General features: G+C 42.7%; 2 protein-coding genes across 5 annotated transcripts in view; one reads left to right on the top strand and one right to left on the bottom strand.

Annotated features, from left to right (window-relative positions):
* The window catches only part of GNG12 (G protein subunit gamma 12), a 115,325-nt gene extending 110,275 nt beyond the window's left edge, over positions 1–5,050 (top strand). For all 4 annotated transcript variants that reach the window (XM_019646781.1, XM_019646784.1, XM_019646782.1 and 1 more), the window contains one exon: positions 1,068–5,050. In XM_019646781.1, coding sequence (XP_019502326.1) covers positions 1,068–1,193 — 126 coding nt within the window. In that variant the 3' untranslated portion in view covers positions 1,194–5,050. The remainder of the gene's footprint in view (positions 1–1,067) is intronic.
* A 14,493-nt stretch (positions 5,051–19,543) lies between these two features.
* GADD45A (growth arrest and DNA damage inducible alpha) lies at positions 19,544–22,669 on the bottom strand. The gene is made up of 4 exons (XM_019646692.1): positions 22,386–22,669; positions 21,776–21,877; positions 21,310–21,547; positions 19,544–20,224 (listed from the first exon to the last, which is right to left on the bottom strand). The coding sequence occupies exons 1-4, from the start codon at positions 22,427–22,429 to the stop codon at positions 20,111–20,113; spliced, it is 498 nt and encodes a 165-aa protein (XP_019502237.1). The 5' UTR covers positions 22,430–22,669; the 3' UTR covers positions 19,544–20,110.
* Positions 22,670–23,264: the final 595 nt, after the last annotated feature.

Below are 23,264 nucleotides of genomic sequence, written 5' to 3'. Positions count from 1 at the left end.
ATTTGACAGGGTTCAGCTGAGGACACTGATCTGATTATTCAGAGGGATCGCCCACCCAGACTTCTGAACAGGGCATGACATTTTCCACTTTTAACTCATGCCAGAGTAAGGCACTGCATCTTCCCATGCTCTTTTGATTTCTCCAAACCCCGTATCTGATCTTGAAACTCTGTTAGTATTTAGCTCTATTCTTTCAGAGTTTGGGCTCCAAGCCCATAATTCGGTTCATTAACTCTGTTCTGCATCCTAATTGATTTTTTTACTGGATAAAATCTAAGACATAACCTTCCCTTGGCTCACATATACTTTTCTTCACCTCCCCCCAACTTTTTTATTTTGAGAAATTTCAAATCTATGAAGGAGTTGTAACAACTCTGTAAATATCCATATATTCTTTACTTAGATTCACCAATTGTTAGCATTTTGCTTTATCTCTCTTTTTTTGTTTTACCTCTCTTTTTCTATCTATACAAACACATACTCATAAAATACATATATAATTTTTTTCTTTACAGCACTTGGAAGTTATTATATTTGCAGGCATTGTGACCTTTCACCCCGAATAGTTCACCACCTATCTCTCCGAAGTACAAGAACATTCTCCTATATAACCACAGTACAATTATCACATTCAGAATCCGCTAAGAATATTATCTACCACACAGTTCATTTCTGAAGAATCCAGGCCACTTCCTTTGCAGAACTGACTTTAGAACTCACTTTAGATGGAATTGTTTGCTGATGATTAGATTCCAGCTAAAGTGTTTTGGCAGGAACACTAGCCAGCTGGTGGGGTGTCCTGGGTATTCATTCACACCAGGAGATATGTGATGTCAGTTTGTCTGCTCCCTTGGTTCAGGAAGGCCTTATCTGCCAGATTTCACCGTGTAAAAGTACCTTTTTCCCTTTTTAACAAGTCACCTGGGAGTGATACTTTGAGACTCGGGTTATCCTCTTCTCCAACAGTCTTCCACCCAATGGGTTAGCATCCAAACACTTCTTTTTTAAAGTTTGTAAATAGAGTATTTTCTTTCTTATGTGTTTGCTTTGGTTTGTCCACATGTCAGGTTTCAAAGGCGTCGGCGGACCTGATGTCCTACTGTGAGGAGCATGCCAGAAGTGACCCTCTGCTGATCGGGATACCAACTTCAGAAAACCCTTTCAAAGATAAAAAAACTTGCATCATCTTATAGAGGAAGAGAGAAACGGTACCTCACCTCTTCTCAACAAAGCAAATTTATAAGCAGCTCCCTGAAGAGAATTACCTTCAGCTTATTTGGTAACCACTGCTAATAACTAAAATGCTCTTAACATGGGATAATAGATGCTGAAGTCTTTATTTTCCAAGTTGTCCTTTCTCTGAAATACCCTTTACTGATTTAATACGGAATAGCAATCTTGTTTTCCATTTGGTAACTATGGTGTCATATTGGGTTACTGCTTAAGGAAAGTCAGTCTGGGCCTTTTAAAACACACAATTATACACTTTTAAATAGATGAATGATCCAGTTATTTCAACACCTAAATTACCTAAGCCCCTGTCTAGATTAAAAGGCCAAGAATAACTTAAGTCCTTAAACCTTTATGTCATAATGTGTTAATAGGATTGTGCCAACCTGTACAGCAAACACAGGTGAGGAGTGTAATGTGTGTGTGTGTGTGTGTGTGTGTGTGTGTGTGTGTGTGTGTACACACATATCTTTGTATATACACATATCAAAGCTTACTTCTTTATTAAAATTTCTCTCTCCTTACCATCAATTCCTCAACTCCAGAAGTTATACCTTTATCTTCAGCTGTGTGTAGGTAGAATAAGAAATTCTTTTCATATAGTTATTGTATAAAAAGTTAAGAACATCCTAAAGGTTGTATTCCTTGTAATTGAGTCATGAAGTCATCTCTTGCTGACCCTCTTAGGCTACAATAAACTGTGCCAATTAAAATTTTAAAACTCAACCAAAAGCCCTTTTATAATATGAGGTATTCATTCACAAGGGGCCTTTCGGGCTCCAGGGACCTCGAGTGTAGAAAAGGGAAGGAGGCCCTTGGGAAGCACACAGGGCAGCTGGCCCCCAGGGCTCACATTCCCTGGATCAGGGTATGCACCTCTGCAGTCTCCACCCAAATGATGGGAATCAGAGAGACAGTACGCATAGGAGCCCGGCTGAGAGAGGAGCAGGAATGGGTGAAAATCAGCTGCTGCTCTTGACCAAAGTTTGTGATTTAGCTCTCTCTGCTTTCTCTTTATCTTTCTTCTCCTGCTAGACCATGTATTAGCAGAGGCAGTCTTCACCTCCCCAACCCCGAGTAGGGGGAACATGGTGGGAGAGAAACATACCAATAACATAAAGGTATTGAGACACAAGCTTTTTCAAATATCTGCAGTGTCCATGTCATCCCTACCTTGTCCACGAACTATCAGAGAGAGGCTTGGATTCAGTGGTATGCATTGTGGGCCCAAAGGTTCTAGCAGCTGGGAACTGGGTTCCTTGAGTTTCCTCTGGGCACAGAGGAAATTTTTCTTGTAGCCCTCACATCCTTGGAATGTCCAGTGGGAATCCCCAAAGAAGGAATCTCCAATGACCAGAGTATTTTCACTTTATCGAAGAGGAAGAGAGGTCCATTTTATAAAATGCTCATTTAAGGGCCCAAACCATACTCTTGACCTGTCATATTTTAATTCATCTTCAGTTAATTAAAAATAACTAATGAAGGATTAAAAATGTATCTTCCAAAAGGATTCAGCCCCAAGAAGGAATTAGTTACAACGGTTTTTCTGAGTTCTGTACAATCTTGCCCTGCCAACTGCTAACATATAGTCAGTATTTCTCCAAGTCATCGATCTATTCAGCATTGTGAACTGCCCTCAGTTTTTCGAGACCCTGTGAAAATCATGCCACTGCTCTGAACCTCTTGTCACCTACCACTTTTGTCCTGCAATACACCCAATTCCCAAGTAAATTATAGGCCCCTATTTAGGAGAGATAAAGCCTTTACCTTTCAAAGGGAGAAGTTTGAAATGTACACTAAAAAGACGACTTTACATTTAATGTTTCACTTAAGGAGACATTCTTTTTTTTTTAATAAGTACATTTTTCTGATAGTTTCAGAACACTAATCTTGTTGTCACCCTGATGGTTAACCTAGTTCTTTAAATATTTATAAAGCATCTTGTTACTAAGTATTTTCATGAAATTATGTTTATTATACTGTTATGTGCACATTTTTGGTAGCAAGCAGAGTACTCAACCCTGTTTTTTTACCTAACAGAAAACAAATATGTTTTGCTATATATTTGTTAATATGCTTGGAGTGGTAAGGAATGGACTTGAGGTCCCAGGAGATTTCATTTTATTTTTGCTGGCCAGATATCATAAGGCCATGAGTATAAATGTCATGTAAGCCAGGTATAGGGCATATTCAAGAAAAGTGAAATCAAATCCTTTGACACTGGGCCCAAGGGGGGAAAATTGTAGTTAAATGTTGGTTTACTTATAACTAGATGTCTATGTGAGAAAATATAATATATGTATACATATACTGTATATGATATGCAGATGTCACTTTTATTTATCAGGCTTTGTTCTATGTACGAAGCCACAGTTTAACTGTTCTGCAGCAGCTGGTTTATGATAATGATGGACAAATGCCCAATGTGTATTATTTTTTCCAACTACCACTATCACAACACAGTTAATCACATATATACATGCAACTTCTTGGCTTCATACCAATGAAGCCATTGAAGTATGTTCACTATTCTTTGTCTTTAGTGCTGCTTCTGTTAACAGTGATCTCTTTTCTTCTTTTCATTCTTATATCTTCATTAGTTCATCATACGCCTGTCCAGGTAAGGCCTCAGGACCATGACAAGATATGCTAGACAAAATTTCATGACTCCAAAGAATTTTACAGAAACAATATTTTTTTCCCTGTAGAAAAAACACTTTATATACCAGGTGGTTCACAAGTTAGAGGTTGTAACTACTTTTTTTCTAAAAAGAATCAGGTTTTTACATTTCCTTACCTTACTAAAATAAAAAGCACCACACTTAATCTTTTAAGGGAAGAATCTGATTTGCTTTCTCTCTGTTTGGACTATTTTTGTACTTTACTAATCTTTAAACTATCAGAAAAAAATATCTACCAATGACTTAGTAATTTTGAGGCATAGGTTAGTATAGGTAATGGAGGATGTGCCAAACTTTCTCTTCAGATGCCTTCTTCTGAATCGATTTACAGCTAACATAGTGTCATCTGAGTGATTACTACAAATTTTGATTAAGATCTATATAGCCCCACGAAGTGAATTACATTACATGTTAGTCCTTTCTCAATAAAATAAATATAATAGAGTGTGTTATGAATTGTATTGATTTATTTTATGGTATATATCTGTGAATAGAAAAAAAGTACATTGAATCAAATAGAATTATATGTTTATTAAAATAGAGCACTTACCTAAAGTTGGGTGGCCTGGATTGTCTTCTAGCCAATCCTGTGTCCTTGTGTTGTGTGATTTTGGATAAGTCCTTTCATCTCTCTGGGCCTCCATTTCACCATCTGTAAAACAGGGGCTTGAAGTAGGTGGTGGCTGAGATCCCTTCCTGCTCTCAGATGTCTCGGTCCAATGGTCTACCCTTCTAGTGGTCCTGCCAACGTGTTGGTGCTATAAGCTGCTTCAAATATAAAATTGGTTTGTCTATCGTGTATGCTCATTGATTAGCTTATGAAAGTCCTTTTGTCATACAGCTTTTTTCCCTAGTTTTATGGACTTGATTACTGTAATAATGTCTTGTTTTTAGCCCTGTAACTATAAACTTATCTTCTCTTGATGTCTCAGTAAATTTGCATTTGATATATATAGTTGATGGGATTTTGTTATTTTATAACATTCTTTGGCTACTCCTCTGTCCAGCATCTTATTAACCTCAACACTGTGATCATTGTTTGGAAATCCATCCTATGGAAAGAATCAAAGCATTTACTTCACAGCTAACATGTTCACAGATTTGAAAGAAGTTTCATTAAAGCACCATTGCTCTCTTTACTGGGTCAGTGCCTCATTGTGTCATCCTACCCATATTTTGCTCAACACATTAAAAGAAGATCAGTTTTCTTCCCCTTTTCATTCCTTCAGTCATTCAGTTAACATTTTCTGAGCACTGCTGAGAGCCAGGCGTTGAAATCAGTCTCTGATGACACTCAAATAAGCCACACCAGCCCATAAGAAGCTTGCAGTCTAGAGGGAGGAGGGTGAAAATGACAGAGATATAAACTAATGAATATGTCACCATGTGAGAAGTACCGTAACTTAGGTGTACACAGTGCTGTGAGAGCCCAGAGGAAAGGGCTCCACATTAATGAAGGCTGAGAAGGCTTCCTGGGGAGGTGATGTTTGAGCTGGGTCTTAATAGAAGAAACCCTATAAGCATTAGGAATGAAGTCTTGGGAGGAAATGACAGGAGGAGGAGAAAAATGGGCTCAACGCTAGTGTGCAGAGCATCTCCCATACTACTTGTTTATCCTGTGAGCAACAGGAAGTCCGTGGAGGTTGTTAAGGAGGCGTGACCTAAGGATTCCCAATGTGAGGCAGACTGTTTCCTATCCTGAGACCCAGCCGTGACCATGGAAACAGATAACAAATGGAAGGGTCATTAGACTTGAAATGACTCATATTCAGCAAGTGTTTGCCAAGGGTACCCTGCCTCCTCCTGGTTCCTTGTGCCCAGGGCTGGGATTCCCGGAGATGAAGAAAAGAGAACTTCATCCAAAAAGGGAAAAACAGCCAATGAGTACCCTGGTTATAGACCAGGCAGCTGCAGAGATGGCCCCTGCTTCTGAGAACCAGTACTCACACACTACAAAGAGTAGGAGCAAAAGAGAATCACTCAACCCTTTTTAGGAAAGGACTGAAGAATTTAGACACTTTGGTCATAAAAAACAGGCAGCAACTGACAAGCACTTTCACTGGTACAGCCCAAATTACTAGAAGTTCTTGTGACTTTCAGTGGCCGTCACAAGTTGTATTGAGGATGGTAGATGGGATTGGGTAGCACTGAGTTTAAAACAAGGTGAAGGGGGGAAGGTGATGAGGCTGAAAAGGGTAGACTATGTAAGGAAACATGGCAGATAAAATGTTATACTTCCTTTATGTACTTCCTTAATGTTACTCAAACCTGCAGGTAACGGTGGGAGCTTAGTGTGGGGATTCATGTAATATGGCCTTTCAGCTCTCATGGATATGGGCAGCCAATTTTCATTGGCAAGAGGAGCAATTGCACATATACATATAGATATTCTCTATAAGCTGCCTTATTTGTGGCTAGGTAGACAGTCTTGAGTATTTCCCCCTCCTTCCCTCCCTATGCCTAAGTTTACAAACTTTTGGCTTTCAGCTCTGACATTTGTAGAACCTGGTCCCCCCATTAGCTCTAGCCATCTTCGCAAAACCTGGTGTGACTATTGCCTTTAGCTGGTTTTCAGAGCACGGCCCTACTTGCTACTACGTCCCGGGACCTTTACCGCTGTGTGCAGCAAGTAACCTTTGCCTTCAGATGAGCGCTTTTCTTGTTCTAATTACTGTCTCCTTATCTGAGTCATTTATGTCTATTAAAGGCTGTTTAACTGTAGGCCAACCCTGGGCAAACACATACGGTTGGTCTTAGGAACCCTCACTGCAACTATCAATTTTTTAGGAAACCAATACTTTCTCTTCCCTGGAGGAAAATACGGTCCAAATAAGTTCAACCTAAAATGCTAATGACTTAATTAATATCTTAGTCTTGACAAGACAATTGGCCCTACAAACCAGAACTGTGGAGAGAGCAATGCTCAGCACAAGAGAAGAAGTTAATAGTAAAGTTTTAGGTATCAGTGACAATTTTACATATGAAACATTGCTATATATCCTATAAATCCTCCTAGATAATCTATTCAATTATGAAAGCAAGTAATTGAAATCTTGACATAGGACATTAACCATATGACATCACAAGGACACTGGATCTACAAGTTGGTACGCTGGGGAAAGGCCTAAGGCAGTAACTCACTGAACAAATGTGACCAGCGGTACCTGCTCTGTGCCAGGCACTGACAACATGGTTTTGAACTTCATAGGTCCACTTCCATGAGGATTTTTTTTTTTAATAAATACCTGAACTGTTAGATCAGCAGTTGGGATTCTGCAGATGTGCAGGGCTGACTGTATGCACTCATCTACACTTTATATAGGGGACATGAGCGTCTGCGACTTTGCTATCCACAGGCAGTGGGGTGGGGTTAAGGGGGTAGGGAGAGCTGGGGTGTGGCCTAGAACCAATTTCCTAGATTCTGAGGAAAACTACTAAGTTTGAGGCAGTGAAGTTATACACAGATTTTCAACTGCTGATGGGGAGGGGGAGTCAGCGCCCCTAACCCCCATGTTGTTCAATGGTCAAGTGTATTAGGAAAATGAACTAGCACAAGTTGTAATATAATAAAGTTTCCTTCTAACATAGATTTCAATAAAAAGCCCATTTATGTTTTCAAAAACGTAACTATATACTAGCACAGCTTGTACCTGGGTATGGCAAAAGTACAGGAGCCTTACAATGTGTCCAAAGACAAGCTTCTCTTTGGAGAACTACATCCGTGTGCAGCAGATCATTGCTACATTTAATCTTCAAAAGGCCATGTCATTGTTTCATTGGCCAATGCATTCGATGGCTGGATTCTAAATAGACCCTTTTAGACCTGGCGTCGATGAAGTACATTTCAATATGGACCCTATAACACCTGTTGATACTTTCAGACGTGGGGAAAGGAGGCACCAAACATTGACACTAGGCTAGACACTTAGCACATGTCTTCCCATTTAAGCCTCACAACTCTTAAAAGGAATTAGATGTTATTTTACTCTCTCCTACAGATGAGGAACTGAAGCTTAGAGAAGTTCAGAAAGTTATGCAGGATCCTACGACTAAAAAGTGCAGATGCTGGTTTCATACACCAAGATCAGCCCATGGACTTTCTTTGTGTTTGTAGTATGGTGTGAATAGGGACCAAAAAATAATAACTTTGGAAAATTTAAAATTAAATTTTAAAATTTAAAAAATGAGCAAATAAGTTCTTCAGTAATCAAGAGTATAGTGGCCTGGGCCTTAAATAAGAACAAACAGGGCCAGCTGAGTGGCTCAGTTGGTTAAGAGCTCGCTCAAGAGTTTGAGCTCTGAGCAACAGTGGTTCAGTGCCCAGCCCAAGCTGAGTTGCCGCTGAGCTGCCAACAGGTGGCACGATGGCTCAGCTAAAAAAAAAAAAAAAATGTGGGGCCAGCTGACTGGCGCGTTGGTTAAGAGCAGGGCCCTGGTTCGGACCCCACATATGAGGGCCAGTGACGCTGCCCTCTACAGCTAAGATGCTGAACAACAGCTCAACCTGGAGCTGGGCTGCCGTGAGTTGCCAGCGAAGGTGTAGGCTGCAGCCCCTCCTGCAGTGGGCTGCCATAAGCTACCATGTGTGGCTGGCAGCCAGCGTGAGCGGCTGGCAGCCTGTGTGAGCTGCCAAGAGCTGCCGTGAGCGGCCGCCCAAAGGCCGGCAACCGATCTGCCTCACCCGGGAAGAGCGCAATGATAATACCAACATGGGCCAGTGAAGCAACGTCCTCCACAACTAGAATGAAGAACAAAAGGACAGCAACTTGTCTGTTCCCCTTCCCCAATTCCCCAGTGCTGTTCCCCTCCCCCAATTCCCCAATAAAATCTTTAAAAAAAAAAAAGAACAAACAACAATAGATTCTAGTCACTGACTATGGACAGGTACTATTTTCAGCATTTTGTATCTATTAATTCATTTAATTCTCACAATAAATCCATGAGATTGCTACTATTATTATCCCTACTTTACATATAATGAAACAGAAGGTTGGAGATCCCAAACCATATTTGATACACTTTAAAAAAAAAACTGCATTTTTCATGAGTAGTTAGTATGAAGTAAAAGAAAGAACACAACTAGTGGACTCAGGAATTGTGTTCTAGTCTGACTGCCATTAATTCACTTTGCAACCTTAGAACCTTCAGACTTCTGGTCCTATTTCCACTCCACACCCCCTGCACCCATTAAAAAAAAACCAAAAAAAACCCCAAGGATTTGGCCTAGGTAATTGTTAACATTCCTTCTAGCTTTACATTTTTTACAAATTTGAGAAAGGAGAGCAATTCACTTTTGTTTGCTTTTTTCCATCTCCACCCCAAGTCATTCTACATTTTCCTTCTTAAATTGAAAATCAGGAGGAGAGGAACCAAAGTCTAGAGTATGGGGTCAGAGACGGGTATGTGGGTTTGCTCTGTATAATTATAGGTATTTAAAAGATATTTAAAGATCACTTCCTGATACTTCAGCTACTGACTCATCAGCAGGACGGGAAAGAATTTTTAAGGAAAAATTGTAGAAAGGTATTTTGTACATAGGCAATTAATAGAATTAAGTGAGCAAAGTTCATCCACAAAGAATCAACAAAGTCTTACAAGAAGAGTTCATAAAACCTAAATACAAAAAGAAAAATAGTCCACTCAAACATTAATTTTGAGTTATAAAGCATTTGCTTTTTAGAAGGACAAAGAAGAACTCATTCATTTGTTGACCTTCTATTAGGAGTGTAGTAGCTTCTGCTAGCATTATGCTAAGTACATCCTATGATAAACCCAGAAAAGATGAGGATCTCCCAGGATAGTGGGGTGTCAGGGTTAGGGGGGTTGGGCAAGTAAAGAGTAGATTACTGTGCAATGCGGTTAATACTATTATAAGAAGCTGCTCTGCCTTAATGAGTCAGAAAAGGCTTCACAGAGAAGACAATAAATCATTTGGGCCTTGAAAGATGAGTAGGAGTTTGTTAGTAAAGAATAGGGAAAGAATGTTCTCAAGCAGCAAAAACAGTGGATCCAAATGCTGGGTTCTAAAGAAGGCTGGGGTATCACAGATCTTTGTGGTAGGAGCATAGGAAGGAGAATATTGATGAGGCTAGAAAGGAAATTTGGGTCCAGTTGAAGTCTAAGAGTTTATATTGATTATATAGACAAGGGGAGGGAGTTGGTAGAAATTTTAAAGCAACTTCTTGACATGAAGAACTTTGTTTTCATAAAGGTAATTAGAATAAACAGGAGAATAAACTAGTGGAGGCAAACTGGCAGTAGTATTTCTAGTCTTTGTTGTGAGCCCCCAACCATATTTCACAATCCTTTTTTTAGTACTTATTCAACTTCTCCATTTCAAATCTTTATCACCCTCCTCAACCCCTCGACCCCATGTATCTCTCTACTGTGCAAACAATCCTGCCTTCTCTATTAAAAAAAATTGATAAAGGTAATTCATTGGCCTGAATATTTTTCTTTTTTATAAATGATTTTTTTAAAAGATTTTATTGGGGAATTGGGGAAGGGGAACAATGTTGGGGGATTGGGGAAGGGGAACAGACAAGTTGCTGTCCTTTTGTTCTTCAGTGTAGCTGTGGAGGACGTTGCTTCACTGGCCCATGTTGGTATTATCATTGCGTTCTTCCCGGGTGAGGCAGTCACTTGCCGGCCACTGGATAGCTGCTCAACATGGCTCACGAAAGCTCATGCCCGATGCCAGCCAGCCCCACTGCAGCCTACACCGTCGCCGGCGACTCACGGCCGCCCAGCTCCAGGTCGAGCTGTTGTTCACCATCTTAGCTATAGAGGCCACAGCGTCACTGGCCCTCATGTGGGATCCAAACTGGGGCCCTGCTGCTCAGAGCTGGTGTCCCAAGCCAACTCCTAACCAACACGCCCCTCAGCTGGCACTGGCCTAAATTCTTAAAACTTCCTACCTTTCCACATCCAAGTCTCCATCACACCCGTCAAAATGTCTTCCACCAGATGCCCAGGTTGAGAAGCATTCTCCAGTTCAAGGCCAAGCCCTCCAGCTCTTCCCTAAATCCCTAATCCTCTTGCCTTTATCACAATGTTCCAAAGAGTGGTCCACCTTCCTTGTCTTCTCTTCACCTCCCATCTTCTCACTTGGCTACAATCTGGCTTTTCCTTCTACCTGTGTAATGAAACTGATGTCACCCAAAAAGTTTACCCAGTGAACTCCTAATTTCCAAATTCAATGGAACATTTCAGTCTCTGCCTCAAGGACCCCTCTAATACTGTGAATCATAATCTTCTGTAAACTCACCATTCAGTCCAACCCACTTCTGTGATATCAGGCTCTCCTTTCCCGCTTCTTTATCTCCTCTTCCTATGTCTGCCCCTAAAGCCCCACCCTCAGTCTCAAGTTTCTAAGACCCTCTGCTGCCCTTCTCACTTTACCCATTCTTCTTGGAGATCTCATCCATTCTCATTGTTGTTATATGCTCAGAACAAATCAAAATCAAATCAAAGCATCCAGCCTATATTTTTGTCTAAGCATCAGACTTACCTTTTCTACTGGACATTTTAACAGTCTCACAAGGACCTGAAACATAATGTAGCCAAGATTAAACCCATCTCTCTAAAATGTATTTGGTAGCACTATCATTACTAAATTGCCCTAGGTAGAAACTTGAGGGGCATTCAAGAATTCTCCCTCATTGCTCACATCTAATCACCCAGTCTTACCTATTCCATTTCCCAAATACTTCTCAAAGCCATTTCTTTCTTTCTTTTTTTTTTAAGATTTTTATTGGGGAATTGGGGAATGGGAACAGTGTTGGGGAATTGGGGGAAGGGGAACAGACAAGTTGCCGTTCCTCCTGCCCTTGCCTAGTTGTGGAGGATGCCGCCCCACCAGCCCAAGTTGGCACCATCATCACGTTCTTCCCTGGAGAGACAGATCTGTCACGGGCCTCTGGACGGCTGCCCATGGCGGCTGCTGGCCGCTCACGCTGGCTGCCGGCCACACATGGCAGCCCGTGGAAACCCACTGCAGCAGGGGCTGCAGCCCACACCGTCACCGTCGCCGGCGACCCACGGCAGCCCAGCTCCAGGTCGAGCCACCGCCCAGCATCCCAGCCGCAGAGGGCAGTGACACCGGCCCCCATATGTGGGATCTGAACCGGGGCCCTCTGGCATCCCAAGCCATCTCCTAACCAACGCGCCACTCGGCTGGCCCCTCAAAGCCATTTCTGATTTTCCTCATCAACTACTAGCTCAGACCCGTATCATCACTTTACTGAACTACTGCAAAAGCTTCCCGTCTAGTTGCCAACCTCTGTGGTTGCCCCGGTAGTAGGATAACCAGCTGTCTCAGTTTACGTGGGACTGTCCCAGTAGTAACTCTGAAAATCTTGCATCCCAGAAATCCTTCAGTCCCCGTTGCTCACCCTACTTTTAGTTGCACATGAAACTAGCTTGAGCACATTACTAAAAACCCATGGGCCTCCCTTCAGGTACAGCTGGATGCAGGAGTCCTGCTTTCAGGGTTCATCTCTGCCCTTTGCTCTTGAATAGACTTGGTTTTTTTGTGGCAGGCAAGCCAGCTGCTGGCAATCATAGACACATCCATCAGCTTGACAACACCAGACGCAGATTCTCTAGCACAGGGGTCAGCAAACTTTTGAGGTGGAAGGGCCACCAGTGGTCGGCAAACTGCGGCTCACGAGCCACATGAGGCTCTTTGGGTACGTACATGTGGCTCTGAAGTAAAATTCAAAATGAAAATAAAACTATCATAGTTTCATTTATAATATTACTTTAAATTTTCCTTATTTGTAGAAATATATTTATGGCTCTCGAATAAATTTTAAATTGTTGTGAGGGATAGGATTGGCTCTTCCAGGGGTTGGCAAACTTTTGAGATGGAACGTTCCCAAAGGGCCACATGTGGCTCACGAGCCGCAGTTTGCCGACCCTGTTCTAGCAGAAAAGTCTCAGGAAGATCTGATTGGCCCAGCTGAAGTCCACTTCTATCCCCAACTAATCATCATGGCCAAAAGGACTGGCCAGGCCTGTACTACAAATTTACCCTTGAGGCTGGGGTGAAAGGTGCTAACAAGAAAGGCATTTGCAGAAGAAAGAGGGAGGTGGCAGGACAGACAGCAATGACGCACAGCTGTCCCTTTCCATTGCACTCCCCTCAAGTCCCATTTAGCACCTGGTGGCTGGGCAATTGAATCCATCTGCAACAAAGAGTGAGCTATACAACACTCCAATTAGACCATTTGATTTTTCTACGTAAAATCCTCAGAGCCCTCATATTGCTCACTGGACAAATTCCTGCTCCTTAGAAGGGCAAACAAGGCTCTCTGTCGTTCTCGTTCTCGTTCTCGTTCTCTCTCGTTCTCTCTCTCTCTCTCTCTCTCTCCCTCCCTCCCTTTTAGTCTACCTCTCTCCACTCCCTTCCTTAACACTTAATCCTCCAGCAAACACCACAGACTATAAAAGTCCCTTATGCACCACACCTTTCGCCCCTGACCAGCTCCTAACTCCTCCTTCAAGACTCAGGTCAAGCATCTTCCTTCCCTGGAAGCCTTCCTCACCACCATCACCACCACCACTGCCTTACACACACACACACACACACACACACACACACACACACACACACACACACACACACACACACACACACACACACACACACACACACACACACACAGCGTATGCCCAGACTTGCCATGACACCACGCCAACTTGCAAATTAGCTGTGTCTGTCAGCTTCCTATACTACACTGCAAGTAGAAACTGTATCATAATCATCTTTATATAACAAGTTCTAGCACAGTACTTGACACACAGTAAATGTTCAACATTTGATTTTGAACAAAAACTGTTCTAATAATCCAAATGAGTGATAAAGAGCCTAATTAAGTTGATAGAAATGAGAGGAGAAACTAGACTAGTAGAAATTAACATAATTTAATTGGCTGGTATCTTCCCATATTCAGTTCTGTTGGGCCATGTAGTTTACTGGGGGGTTTCTTTTCTTTTTTCTTAAATCACCCTCTAATTTACAACATAGCATAATTACATAGAATACATACATAACATACATACATAGGAAACTACCCACTCGTGGGAGATGTAATTATTATTAGATTAAGTTACATACACTGAGTGCTTCCAGGAACTGAGCTATGCTTCCTGTGCTTTTTTTTTCTTTAACTCTCGCAGCAAACCAATGATATAAGCCTTGTTTACTTTCCCACTGTACATGAGAAATAACTGAAGCTTAGAGAAGTTACCCTAACTTTCCCAAGTTCTAGCTAGGACCCAAGATCCAAGCTCAGGTTTTTCTGGCTCTAAAAACTTAATGTCTTAACTGCTATACCCTTTATCTTTTGCCAGCTCTGCCCTTACTAGTTACATAAAGAAGCAAAATGAAATCAAAAAGATCTTCTCCAGGTGAACCATTCCTTGTCAAGTGACTATTTTGATGATTGTAATATGATTACAATATGGGGCTCTAATCAGGTATTAAGTAACGATACTAAGAAAGCATGCAGCTTCTCTGCATAGTAAGTTCTTTCTCAGACACTTAATTGTAGACAATATGTTAAGCATAAAAAAAATCACCGTTTCCTGGGAAGCTCCTAAGATGAAAGAGAACAATTCCTAGAATTCTCTCCTCCTGCTTTTTATCTCCTTGAGTTTTCCTGAGGCTCTGTCCCACTTACTGGATAAGTAAAAGATTAGATCCAATTAGCTTCATCCTCCCCCAGGCTAAACTCTGCTGTCGGGTTGGCCTCTTAGAGAGACAGCTCTAGTACACAGAGGACTGAATTCACAGGACAATTCTGATTCTGTCCCTTCCTTGCCACGTGACTTTGGAGGTGTCTCTGGACATCTCTGAGCCTCAGTTGCTTTAGCAAGGAATTAATTAATAAATGTGAAAACACGTTATAAGCCAGAAAGTGCTGGTGGATATAAGAAAAATGGGAACTCCACTCACTTCATACCTTGTGCCTAACATTGAGTCATATGCTGTCCAAAAGCAGGTTTTTATCATGCCGATCAGCTGCTTCTTTGTCTTGTCCAAAGTTCCCAGCACTGTGTCTGGCACATCACAGGTGTGTTGCTCGGTCACTTCAAAGCAATGCTAAAAGCCATTCCGTTTGTGGATTCGTCCACCTTTGTGTGGTTCTTGTATAATAACTTGTGCAATATTCATCTTAGTAAACTAGTAAATTCTCTGTTCCGGTAGCAAATTGTTTTAGTTATACCGCTTCCCTGGAAATCTCTTCAGCCTTTGCAGAGAAATGTGTATTCCTCAGCTCCCAGTGGACTGACATCAGGGAAACTGGAAACCGATCAAGTGAAAGCTTCTCCCACCCTTCCCCTCTGCTTCCCTGAGATTTGTAGAGTGGTTCTGCTGAATTTCAGCTGGGAGATCTCCAAGAGCGTTTGCAGCATTCCTCAAACTTCCCTGATAATAAGAATTACCTGAAGTGCTTTAAAAAAATTCTCAGCCTTCTCCCAGACCCATTTAATCTGAAGCTCCTGGGAAAGGGGTCTTGAAGCTGTGTTTTAAATAAACACTCCCGGGGTCTTTATCATCAGAATACCTTGAGAAATTCTGATAGTGCAAACACCTGGTTTTACACAGGGTGACTCTGAGCCCCAGACTGAGAGATAGGGGGTTGGGGGTGAAGGGTAGACCTCACATGCCTCAGAGGATTAGGAAGGGAAGCCTAACCTTATAGGGAAGGCTGAGGTCTGTGGCAAACTGGAAAGCCTATCAAAAAGGGAGGAGCATCCTCTGGGCTCCAGCCAATTGCTACCATGCACCGTGGACTCACTGTCACCACATACAGCAGATTTTCAAGAGACACTAGAAATCAGGATTTTTCTAAGAAATGTCTCCATGTTAAAACATCGACAGCTGATTAAAAAAAAATTTTTTTTTCTTTAAATATTGTGTAAGCCAAATTTCTCTGGCTACCAGTTTCCAACCTCACGTTAAGACTTTGTGAGCCATGGTTTCATCTTTTCCTTGCCTCTCTCTCTCTCATCATGGTGATAGCCCCCTCCCTACATCTTCTCCCAGGCACAGTTATTTTTAAATGGCTTTTTAACACCTAATGAAAAAAGCCTGTCCCGCAGGGCCCTTCATGGTCTGGTTCCTGCCACCTTTCCTACACCACTTGTCATAAGAGGACATGGTTTCTAGAGCCAGACAGTTTGCACCCTGGATTTGCCCCTTACTAACAATATGACTCTGGGCAAATTAATCTCTCTGCCTATCAATCAATCTCTTCACCCTCAAAATGGTGATAACAATCCTTCCATAGGGTCACTGTGAGTGCTGATAAGTTACTAGAAGTAAAGTGCTTGCGACAGTCTTGGCATGTAGCATTAGGTAAGTGTTATGGTTGTCCTCAGAAGCTAACCCCAAACATGTGCTGAATTCATACCCTCCAGAGCTGCAATTCCCACTCCTGGAACAAATGCTCTTCATAGCGCCCCAGGAGGCCTCTTTATCCTCGGGGTCTCACTGGATCTGGCCAAGCTTCCCTGTCCCCAGGAACACGGAGGCCTTGAACATGCCCCATCATCATTTATCAGCCAGTATTGCAGGGCTCAGTCATCACCACTAAGTTGTGCACATCCTTCAAGGCCTTGCATTTTCACTTTTGTGGTCTCGGGATCTCACACAGTGCCAGGTACATGATGGGCTTTCAATAAACAGTGTTACAGGAACAAATGTACTGACCTTGATTTCCTTATTCCATTATAAACGTCTCAAGGATGAGCGCTCCTATAGCTGCGTCTGTGTCCTTCCCGACTTACGACGGTTCGCCTTTCAATTTTTCATCTTTACAATGGTGTAAAAGCAACTCATTCAGTAGAAACTGTACTTCGAATTTTGAATTTTGATCTTTTCCTGATACATGATACTCTCTCGTGAGTATAAAATTTAACCAATATAGTTAAAAATTGAGGAAACAATGATTTTACAAAGGTTACAGTAAGGTATCTCAAAACATGATTTGGAAATGCTTCCAATTGACAGTACAAAAACAGCTCTTTCCTAAAAATAATCTTTTTTTCTCTAGCTGGGAAATAATGTATGTATTATAAGAGATAAGTTACCTTCATGAATCCTTTCATTATAGAAGCTGAACTTACTGAGGGCCTTGGTTAATTGTAGAAAGGAGGAGGCAACGCTATTTATGATACTGAATGAAGTTGCAGTGGAAAAAATAGGTATTTTCCACATACAGCACACCTTAGATAGATGAGGGGATTTTTGTTCCCTGTTGTAACATTTCCACCAACTTTCAGTAAGTATGTGTAATGGTGTTTAAAGCGACAACTGTAGAATATTAGCACCAATTAGAGGTAAAAGTCGTCCAGGTAATCACACTCATGTTTATAATTAGCTCAGGTTTCATGATTGGATTTTTCAACACCATGTTAATTTTATCTTATGTTCAATCTGAAAAGAATAACAGCTAAAACCTAAAACAAAAACTAAAACAACAGTATTGCATTAATTGTTGAGATTTTACTAAAACAAAACAACCTGAAAAAATGTATACTATCACTTCATATCTCTAAGCACTATGAATTTAGAAGGGAGATTTGAAACTCCTCTCTTAAAATACATGTTATAAGCAACAGACATTTCTCTGAGGCCATAAGTTTCCCTATGGTTATCTCCAGGACGCACTATATTGAGCACCTATCGTAAACCAGGTAGTTTGCATTGATTACTGTTTCTAAATCATTCATTTAGTCAACAAATATTAATTCAACGTCTACTGCTTGCTAAGAAGTGTGCCAATTTCTGGGCTATAATTATGAACCTGACATTAATTCTTACCAAAAGGAAGTTAGGCTTGTAGAAACAGCAACTCTGTAAGATGGGTCATTTTATCTCTGTTTTACAAATAAGGACAACCGACGACGGGAGGGACTGACGCTGGCTAATCCCCATGCTCTTCCCACCATGCAATGCTGCTTCTCTCCCCTCTGCGTTGCTAGTTTAATTCACTCACCTTTGCAGAAGGGTTTTTAACCAAGTAATTGTGGAAAAGTATTAAAAACTCTTACTTTAGTAGGAAGGTAAAAAAAAAAATTCTACCTTTTAAAATTCACTGTTCTCAATCTTTTGGTAATATAAGAAACAAATATTTAAATACCAGTTACGTTTTAGATTGGGGACTGGCTTACATAAGATACAAGCCAAAACAAGGCCTGAAAATCCACATTTCTCACAGATGTGGAAAAAACCAGAAACCTAATAGCAAGGTGAAGGGCTCATGGGCCTATGTTATTCATAAAATATGCAGAAACTTGGAGCTATTTGTTATTAGTTTGTTGTTGTTGTTCCCTCTCCTCTGTTTCTACATTTTCCTGATTGCATGTAGTCATGACAAGGATGGGAGACAGATGGCAGGGGAATCATGGGGGGTATGGTTTGAGGAGGAGGCAAAAATCCTGTGGACTAACGCTATGTTAGGTTTTGCCTCTGTAAGCATTTTGGCTGTCTTTGGCTATATCTACGAGATTGTTGCAGTTAATTATCAAGTGGCTGTTCCAACTAAAAGTTGATTGTTCTGCTGAAGCCTTTGATTTCTTTTGCTCTTTGCTTCCATCTCTCCCATCTGATATAATTTAACCAGACCCCTCAAAACCATAGCAGAATTGTTCAGCTGGAAGGGACACAGCTTTAGAAAGACAATAAAAGCACCAAAAACCTTTGCCTGGCCGTTTCCCTGTTTGTTACCTAAATATGATTCTGCAAGATGCACAACCCTGGACTGTTAACATCACTTCCTAGTTAGTCTTAGCTACGGCTGGCCTCTTATCCCATATCGCAATAACCCGTCTTTCAGTCCCACGTTATCTTCCTAGAACACTGACCACGTCACTCCCTGCGTGAGGGCCTCTGCTGACTGCCCAAAGTCTACAGAAGGAAAGCCCGAATGCCTCAGGGTGACACAGAATGCCCTTCAGTCTGGGCCTAATCCCCACCTACCTTTTTTCAACCTTATCTCTCCCTATCTTTCTATACCAGAGGCACACACAGAATTACCCTTTGTTCAACGGAACAGGTTTTGGTCTTTCAGGCCTTTACACTTTTGCACCAACTAGTGCTATTGCTAGCAATATCCTTTTCCTTTCTCTAGGTGGGGAAATGAAACATTTTTTAAGACCCACCTTAAATGATCTCTCCTCAGTAAAAACTTCATTGGTTGCAGGTAACTTTGGTAACTCTCTCCTCTTTGCTTCTGTAGCATCTTGCATATAATCCTATTGTAGCACTAAAATCTTTGAACTGTAACTATTTATTCAGACTTGCAAATTCAATCTCTAACACGTGTGTTCCCCTACTCCTCTTAAATCACCTTTGTTTTCCTGACTTGGGACATAGTGTAAAGCAGGGCATCAGTGAAATGTCTGTTAAATAAAGAACAAATACAAAATAAAATCATGCCCCCATGTCCAGCCCAAATGTTTAAAAGTAGAAAAAAACATATATGCATGCATACATACAGATATATATCTACATATAGACCCAGACATATTACAAATATGATTTTAGAAGTTTTAATTTTTCCATATTAAAAAAACTTGTTTAATAAAGTACAAGTTAAAAAAACAAAAGCACACATTAAGAAATGATGCAATTATTCCATACCAGTTTATTGTAGGTATTGTTTCAAAAAATTTATAGCATAAATAACCTTTCATGTCATAAAATAACTTAGTACAATTTATAATAAAACTTTGAGAATTTAACATCTCATCAAAATACAATAAAATGTGGTTTTAAAATACGATTAAGCTTTTCTGCTTCTCTTTTACTTGAGGGCATATAAACCAAAAATACCCAAACTACTGCCGCACATTTAAACTTTAACAAAGCATATTTGGTTTAATTAAATGTAACTCAACCATCCTAAATTAATACAGTTTGTTTTCCTTCCTGTGTGGTTCTTTGTAATTTTTGTTCCTTTTGACTTGTATTTCTGTTTCAACAGTTTCCTTCTTCATTTTCACCTCTTTCCATCTGCAAAGTCATCTCTCTCCGGGCCCCCAGAGCATGTAGTTGAACTCACTCAGCCCCTTGACATCAATTTCAGTAATCCTTGCATCACTGTAGGGAGTAACTGCTTGAGTAACTACAAAGGTATTTCAAAACTTCAGTGCAATTTGGTTCAGTTATTTTCATTCAGATGCCATCACCGTTCAGGAAGATTAATCACTGGAACCCACTGATCCATGTAGCGACTTTCCCGGCAAAAACAAATAAGTTGACTTAAGGCAGGATCCTTCCATTGCGATGAATGTGGATTCTAGGAACAAATTTAGAGAAATTTACTATTAAAAAAAACTATTAGCATTTGCTAATAAGTACACTACTTTTCAGTGAAAGACACTTGAACATTCTATACTTTGGTTGTGTGACATGGAGACCAGCTACAATCATAAAAAAAAATTTCTTCTAGGTAGTTGGGTTTCCTGCAAAATCATTAAGGGTAATTCTGTACTACACTATACCCTGCGAAGTGTGAACTCATGCAACCCACTGAGCCATACACATATGTTTGCATGACAATATTTATTCAGTTTTGCATGCCAGTGTCATTCATAGGTTTGTCCTACTAAACTTGTACTGTGGCACAGACCTGAGTGAACAACTTTGAGAAATATTTCTATGCTGTGCATACAATGAGATGAGGACGGCACAGCAGTTAAGTAGAACTGCCACCTGTTATCCTCCAAAAAGACAAAGCAGTATTTTTCAGGAGTAACAAAATAATTAGGCTGCCACTTAACTAGACCAGCCAAAAAGCAGTAAAATGTAAAAGACCAAGCTATCACATTTGCCTCTGCAACCACAAGTTATCTACCTACCAAAGGTTTTTATCAGGGGGAAAAAAAACAACAACAAAAAAACCTCCACTAAAAAAAAATAAAAATAAAAATGCAAGATTGCAAAGAAAAAATTTCCACTTTATTCTCTTTATGTATTTCTAGGGAATTAATGAGGCCTGTCTCCTACACCATTTCTATTTTTAGCTTTGACTGGCAGAGAATGAAGCTGACTCCTTAATGAGGGTGAGCCAGGAATTTATTTGGCTTTATCTAATCTACCCTGCTAAAGGAATTAGTCACGGGAGGTAGTACAGATGTAGGTAGGGAGTAGTTGGGCTGGCAGTGCTGACTCACAAGGATCTCTTCCGCTGCTGGCAGCCTCCAACGTGCTTAGGCATGTTCTGTACCAGAGAAAATCCTGATGATGAAACTAGCACATCTCGGCTGAAAGTCCAGCCACTCTTTCCTCTCTGAGCCTGCGCCTATTGTGCAGCCCTGGCTTCCTTCCTTCCAGTACTCTAAAGCCCCGACACGCCGGCTGGCAGTTCCCCTTCTCCCTTACCGTCACCAGCACGCAGTGCAGGTCTGGGGGTTGCTCTGCGCCCTCGCTCGCCGCCGGGCTCGCGTCGGTCTCCAGGAGCAGGAGCTCCGCCAGCCGGCCCGGGTTGCTGACGCGCAGGATGTTGATGTCGTTCTCGCAGCAGAATGCCTGGATCAGGGTGAAGTGGATCTGCAGAGCCACATCTCTGTCGTCGTCCTCGTCCGCGGCCAGCAGGCACAGAACTACGTTATCCGGGTCGCTGCGGGCAGCGGGAGGGGCGGATGAGCACTGAGGCACCGCCAGCCCGCGTGGGCGCCCGCAAGACCCTCCCCGGGTACCGGGGGTCGCGCCCGGACCCGCTAGCTCCCTCCGGATGGAAAGCAGCAGGAAGCGGCGCTGCAGGGCAACGGGGCACCCCGCTTGGGCGACCTCCCCGGGTTGGGGTGGAAAGGGGTACTATGGGGGACACGCGAGGGGCCCTACTTACACGTTGAGCAGCTTGGCCGCCTCGTACACCCCGACCGTGATGGTGCGCTGACTCAGAGCTTTGCTCAGCACTTCCTCGAGGGCATCCCCCACCTTATCCATCCTACACACCGGCAAGAGCAAGGGGTCGCGTCAGCCCGGGTCTCCTCAGAACCTTCGGCGCCCCCTCGCCCTGCACCCCAGTGCATGCATGAGTCACCGCGCACCTCATCTTTCTGCAAACCCGGGGCAACCCCGGCCCCGTCACCCGCCATGACCCCTCGCACGCCCAGAGGCCGGGTGTCCTGTGAGAATCCCCGAGAATGCCACCCTCCCCCAAGCGCGCTGCCAGTCCCTGGCGCAGGGCGCAGCCACAGGCTGCCAGTCGCAGCAGCCGCACGACCCAGAGGGTCGCTTCTGCCCTTTGCGAAGGCCCAGAGGGGCTCGGCCGGGTTGGGGGGTACGCTCTTTCCGTCCGCGGGCGCCCCTTTGGAGGGTTCCCGAGGGAAAAAAGGCCGGGGGTGCTCTCTACAAACTTTTACCCGCTCGCTCCCCAGCAACCTTCCCCAGCCTGGTTGCACTGTGGTGCGCACAGCGAGAGAGAGTGCAAGGAGAGGCTCCAGCCGACTTACCTTTCGGTCTTTTGCTCTCCTGCCGAAAATTCCTCCAAAGTCATATTGCAACTGCAGGTCCCCCACAGAGAGAGAGCGGCGTGCGGGCTGCTCCTGCCACCGTGGGCACGCGGGCGCCTGCTCTCTGCACTCCCTCACAGGCTTCTCCTGCGCCAGCCGCCGCTGCGCGGTCTGCCCCTCTCGCCCCACTCGCTTTCGGACCCTCGCCTCGCCTAGCCTAGCCTGCAGCCGCGACACCAACACCGCAGCTGCCTTACAGCCACTGAAGGACAAAGGCCCCGGGCTCGCCGGAGTTATCCTGCCAACCCCCAGCCAACCACCTCCCGTCTCATTTGCATACGCGCAACCATTGGGCTATGCAAATCAGCCTGTCCAACAATTTGACCCCAGCTCCTGGAACAAGGGCTGAGATGAGCGGAAGGGGGAGGAGCTACGTGGAAGGCGAGCTTAGGGTGAGGGGGCGGGACTGGCATAGGGGAGGGCGAGGTCCCAAGTAGGTTCTCTTATCCTGTTGAGGGGGCTGGCAGGACAAGGAGGTCTTTGCAGTGGCAAGAAGTGGGGAGGAGGGGTGTCTTCAGCTTGGGCTGCAGAAGGCTGCCAAGTGTTTTTCTAGTTGGTGCACATTTTTTTTTTATTGTCGTTTCATGTCTTTTGTTTTTAGGGGTTGCTATTAAAATCTATTTTCGGGGTTAATGCGCCCAAGTCTAGTAATTATTAGTAAGAAGTTTACATAAAAAGAGTGTGTCCAGACCTTTGGGGCAAAGTTTACCTCAGAAGTGTTGTTTATGTAAGTCTAGGCAAAGCTGCTTATTAGTAGTAGTATTATTTCGGTGCCCTGATGGCTGGTTTGATTTATTTTTGGAAGGTTGCAAGGGTTGG

Source organism: Hipposideros armiger, unplaced genomic scaffold (assembly GCF_001890085.2).
Source record: "Hipposideros armiger isolate ML-2016 unplaced genomic scaffold, ASM189008v1 scaffold_106, whole genome shotgun sequence".
Classification (NCBI taxonomy): Eukaryota; Metazoa; Chordata; class Mammalia; order Chiroptera; family Hipposideridae; genus Hipposideros; species Hipposideros armiger.
The sequence above is the reverse complement of the archived record's forward strand: the minus strand, read 5'-3'. Positions and strand labels throughout refer to the sequence as shown.

Excerpts from the sequence above, each read along its gene's own strand:
- GADD45A (XM_019646692.1), bottom strand. The coding sequence starts at position 22,429 with ATGACTTTGGAGGAATTTTCGGCAGGAGAGCAAAAGACCGAAAG. Across the intron at positions 21,548-21,775 it reads GCGGCCAAGCTGCTCAACGT|CGACCCGGATAACGTAGTTC; the intron begins GTAAGTAGGGCC and ends CGCTGCCCGCAG. Across the intron at positions 20,225-21,309 it reads TGCACTGCGTGCTGGTGACG|AATCCACATTCATCGCAATG; the intron begins GTAAGGGAGAAG and ends ATTTGTTCCTAG.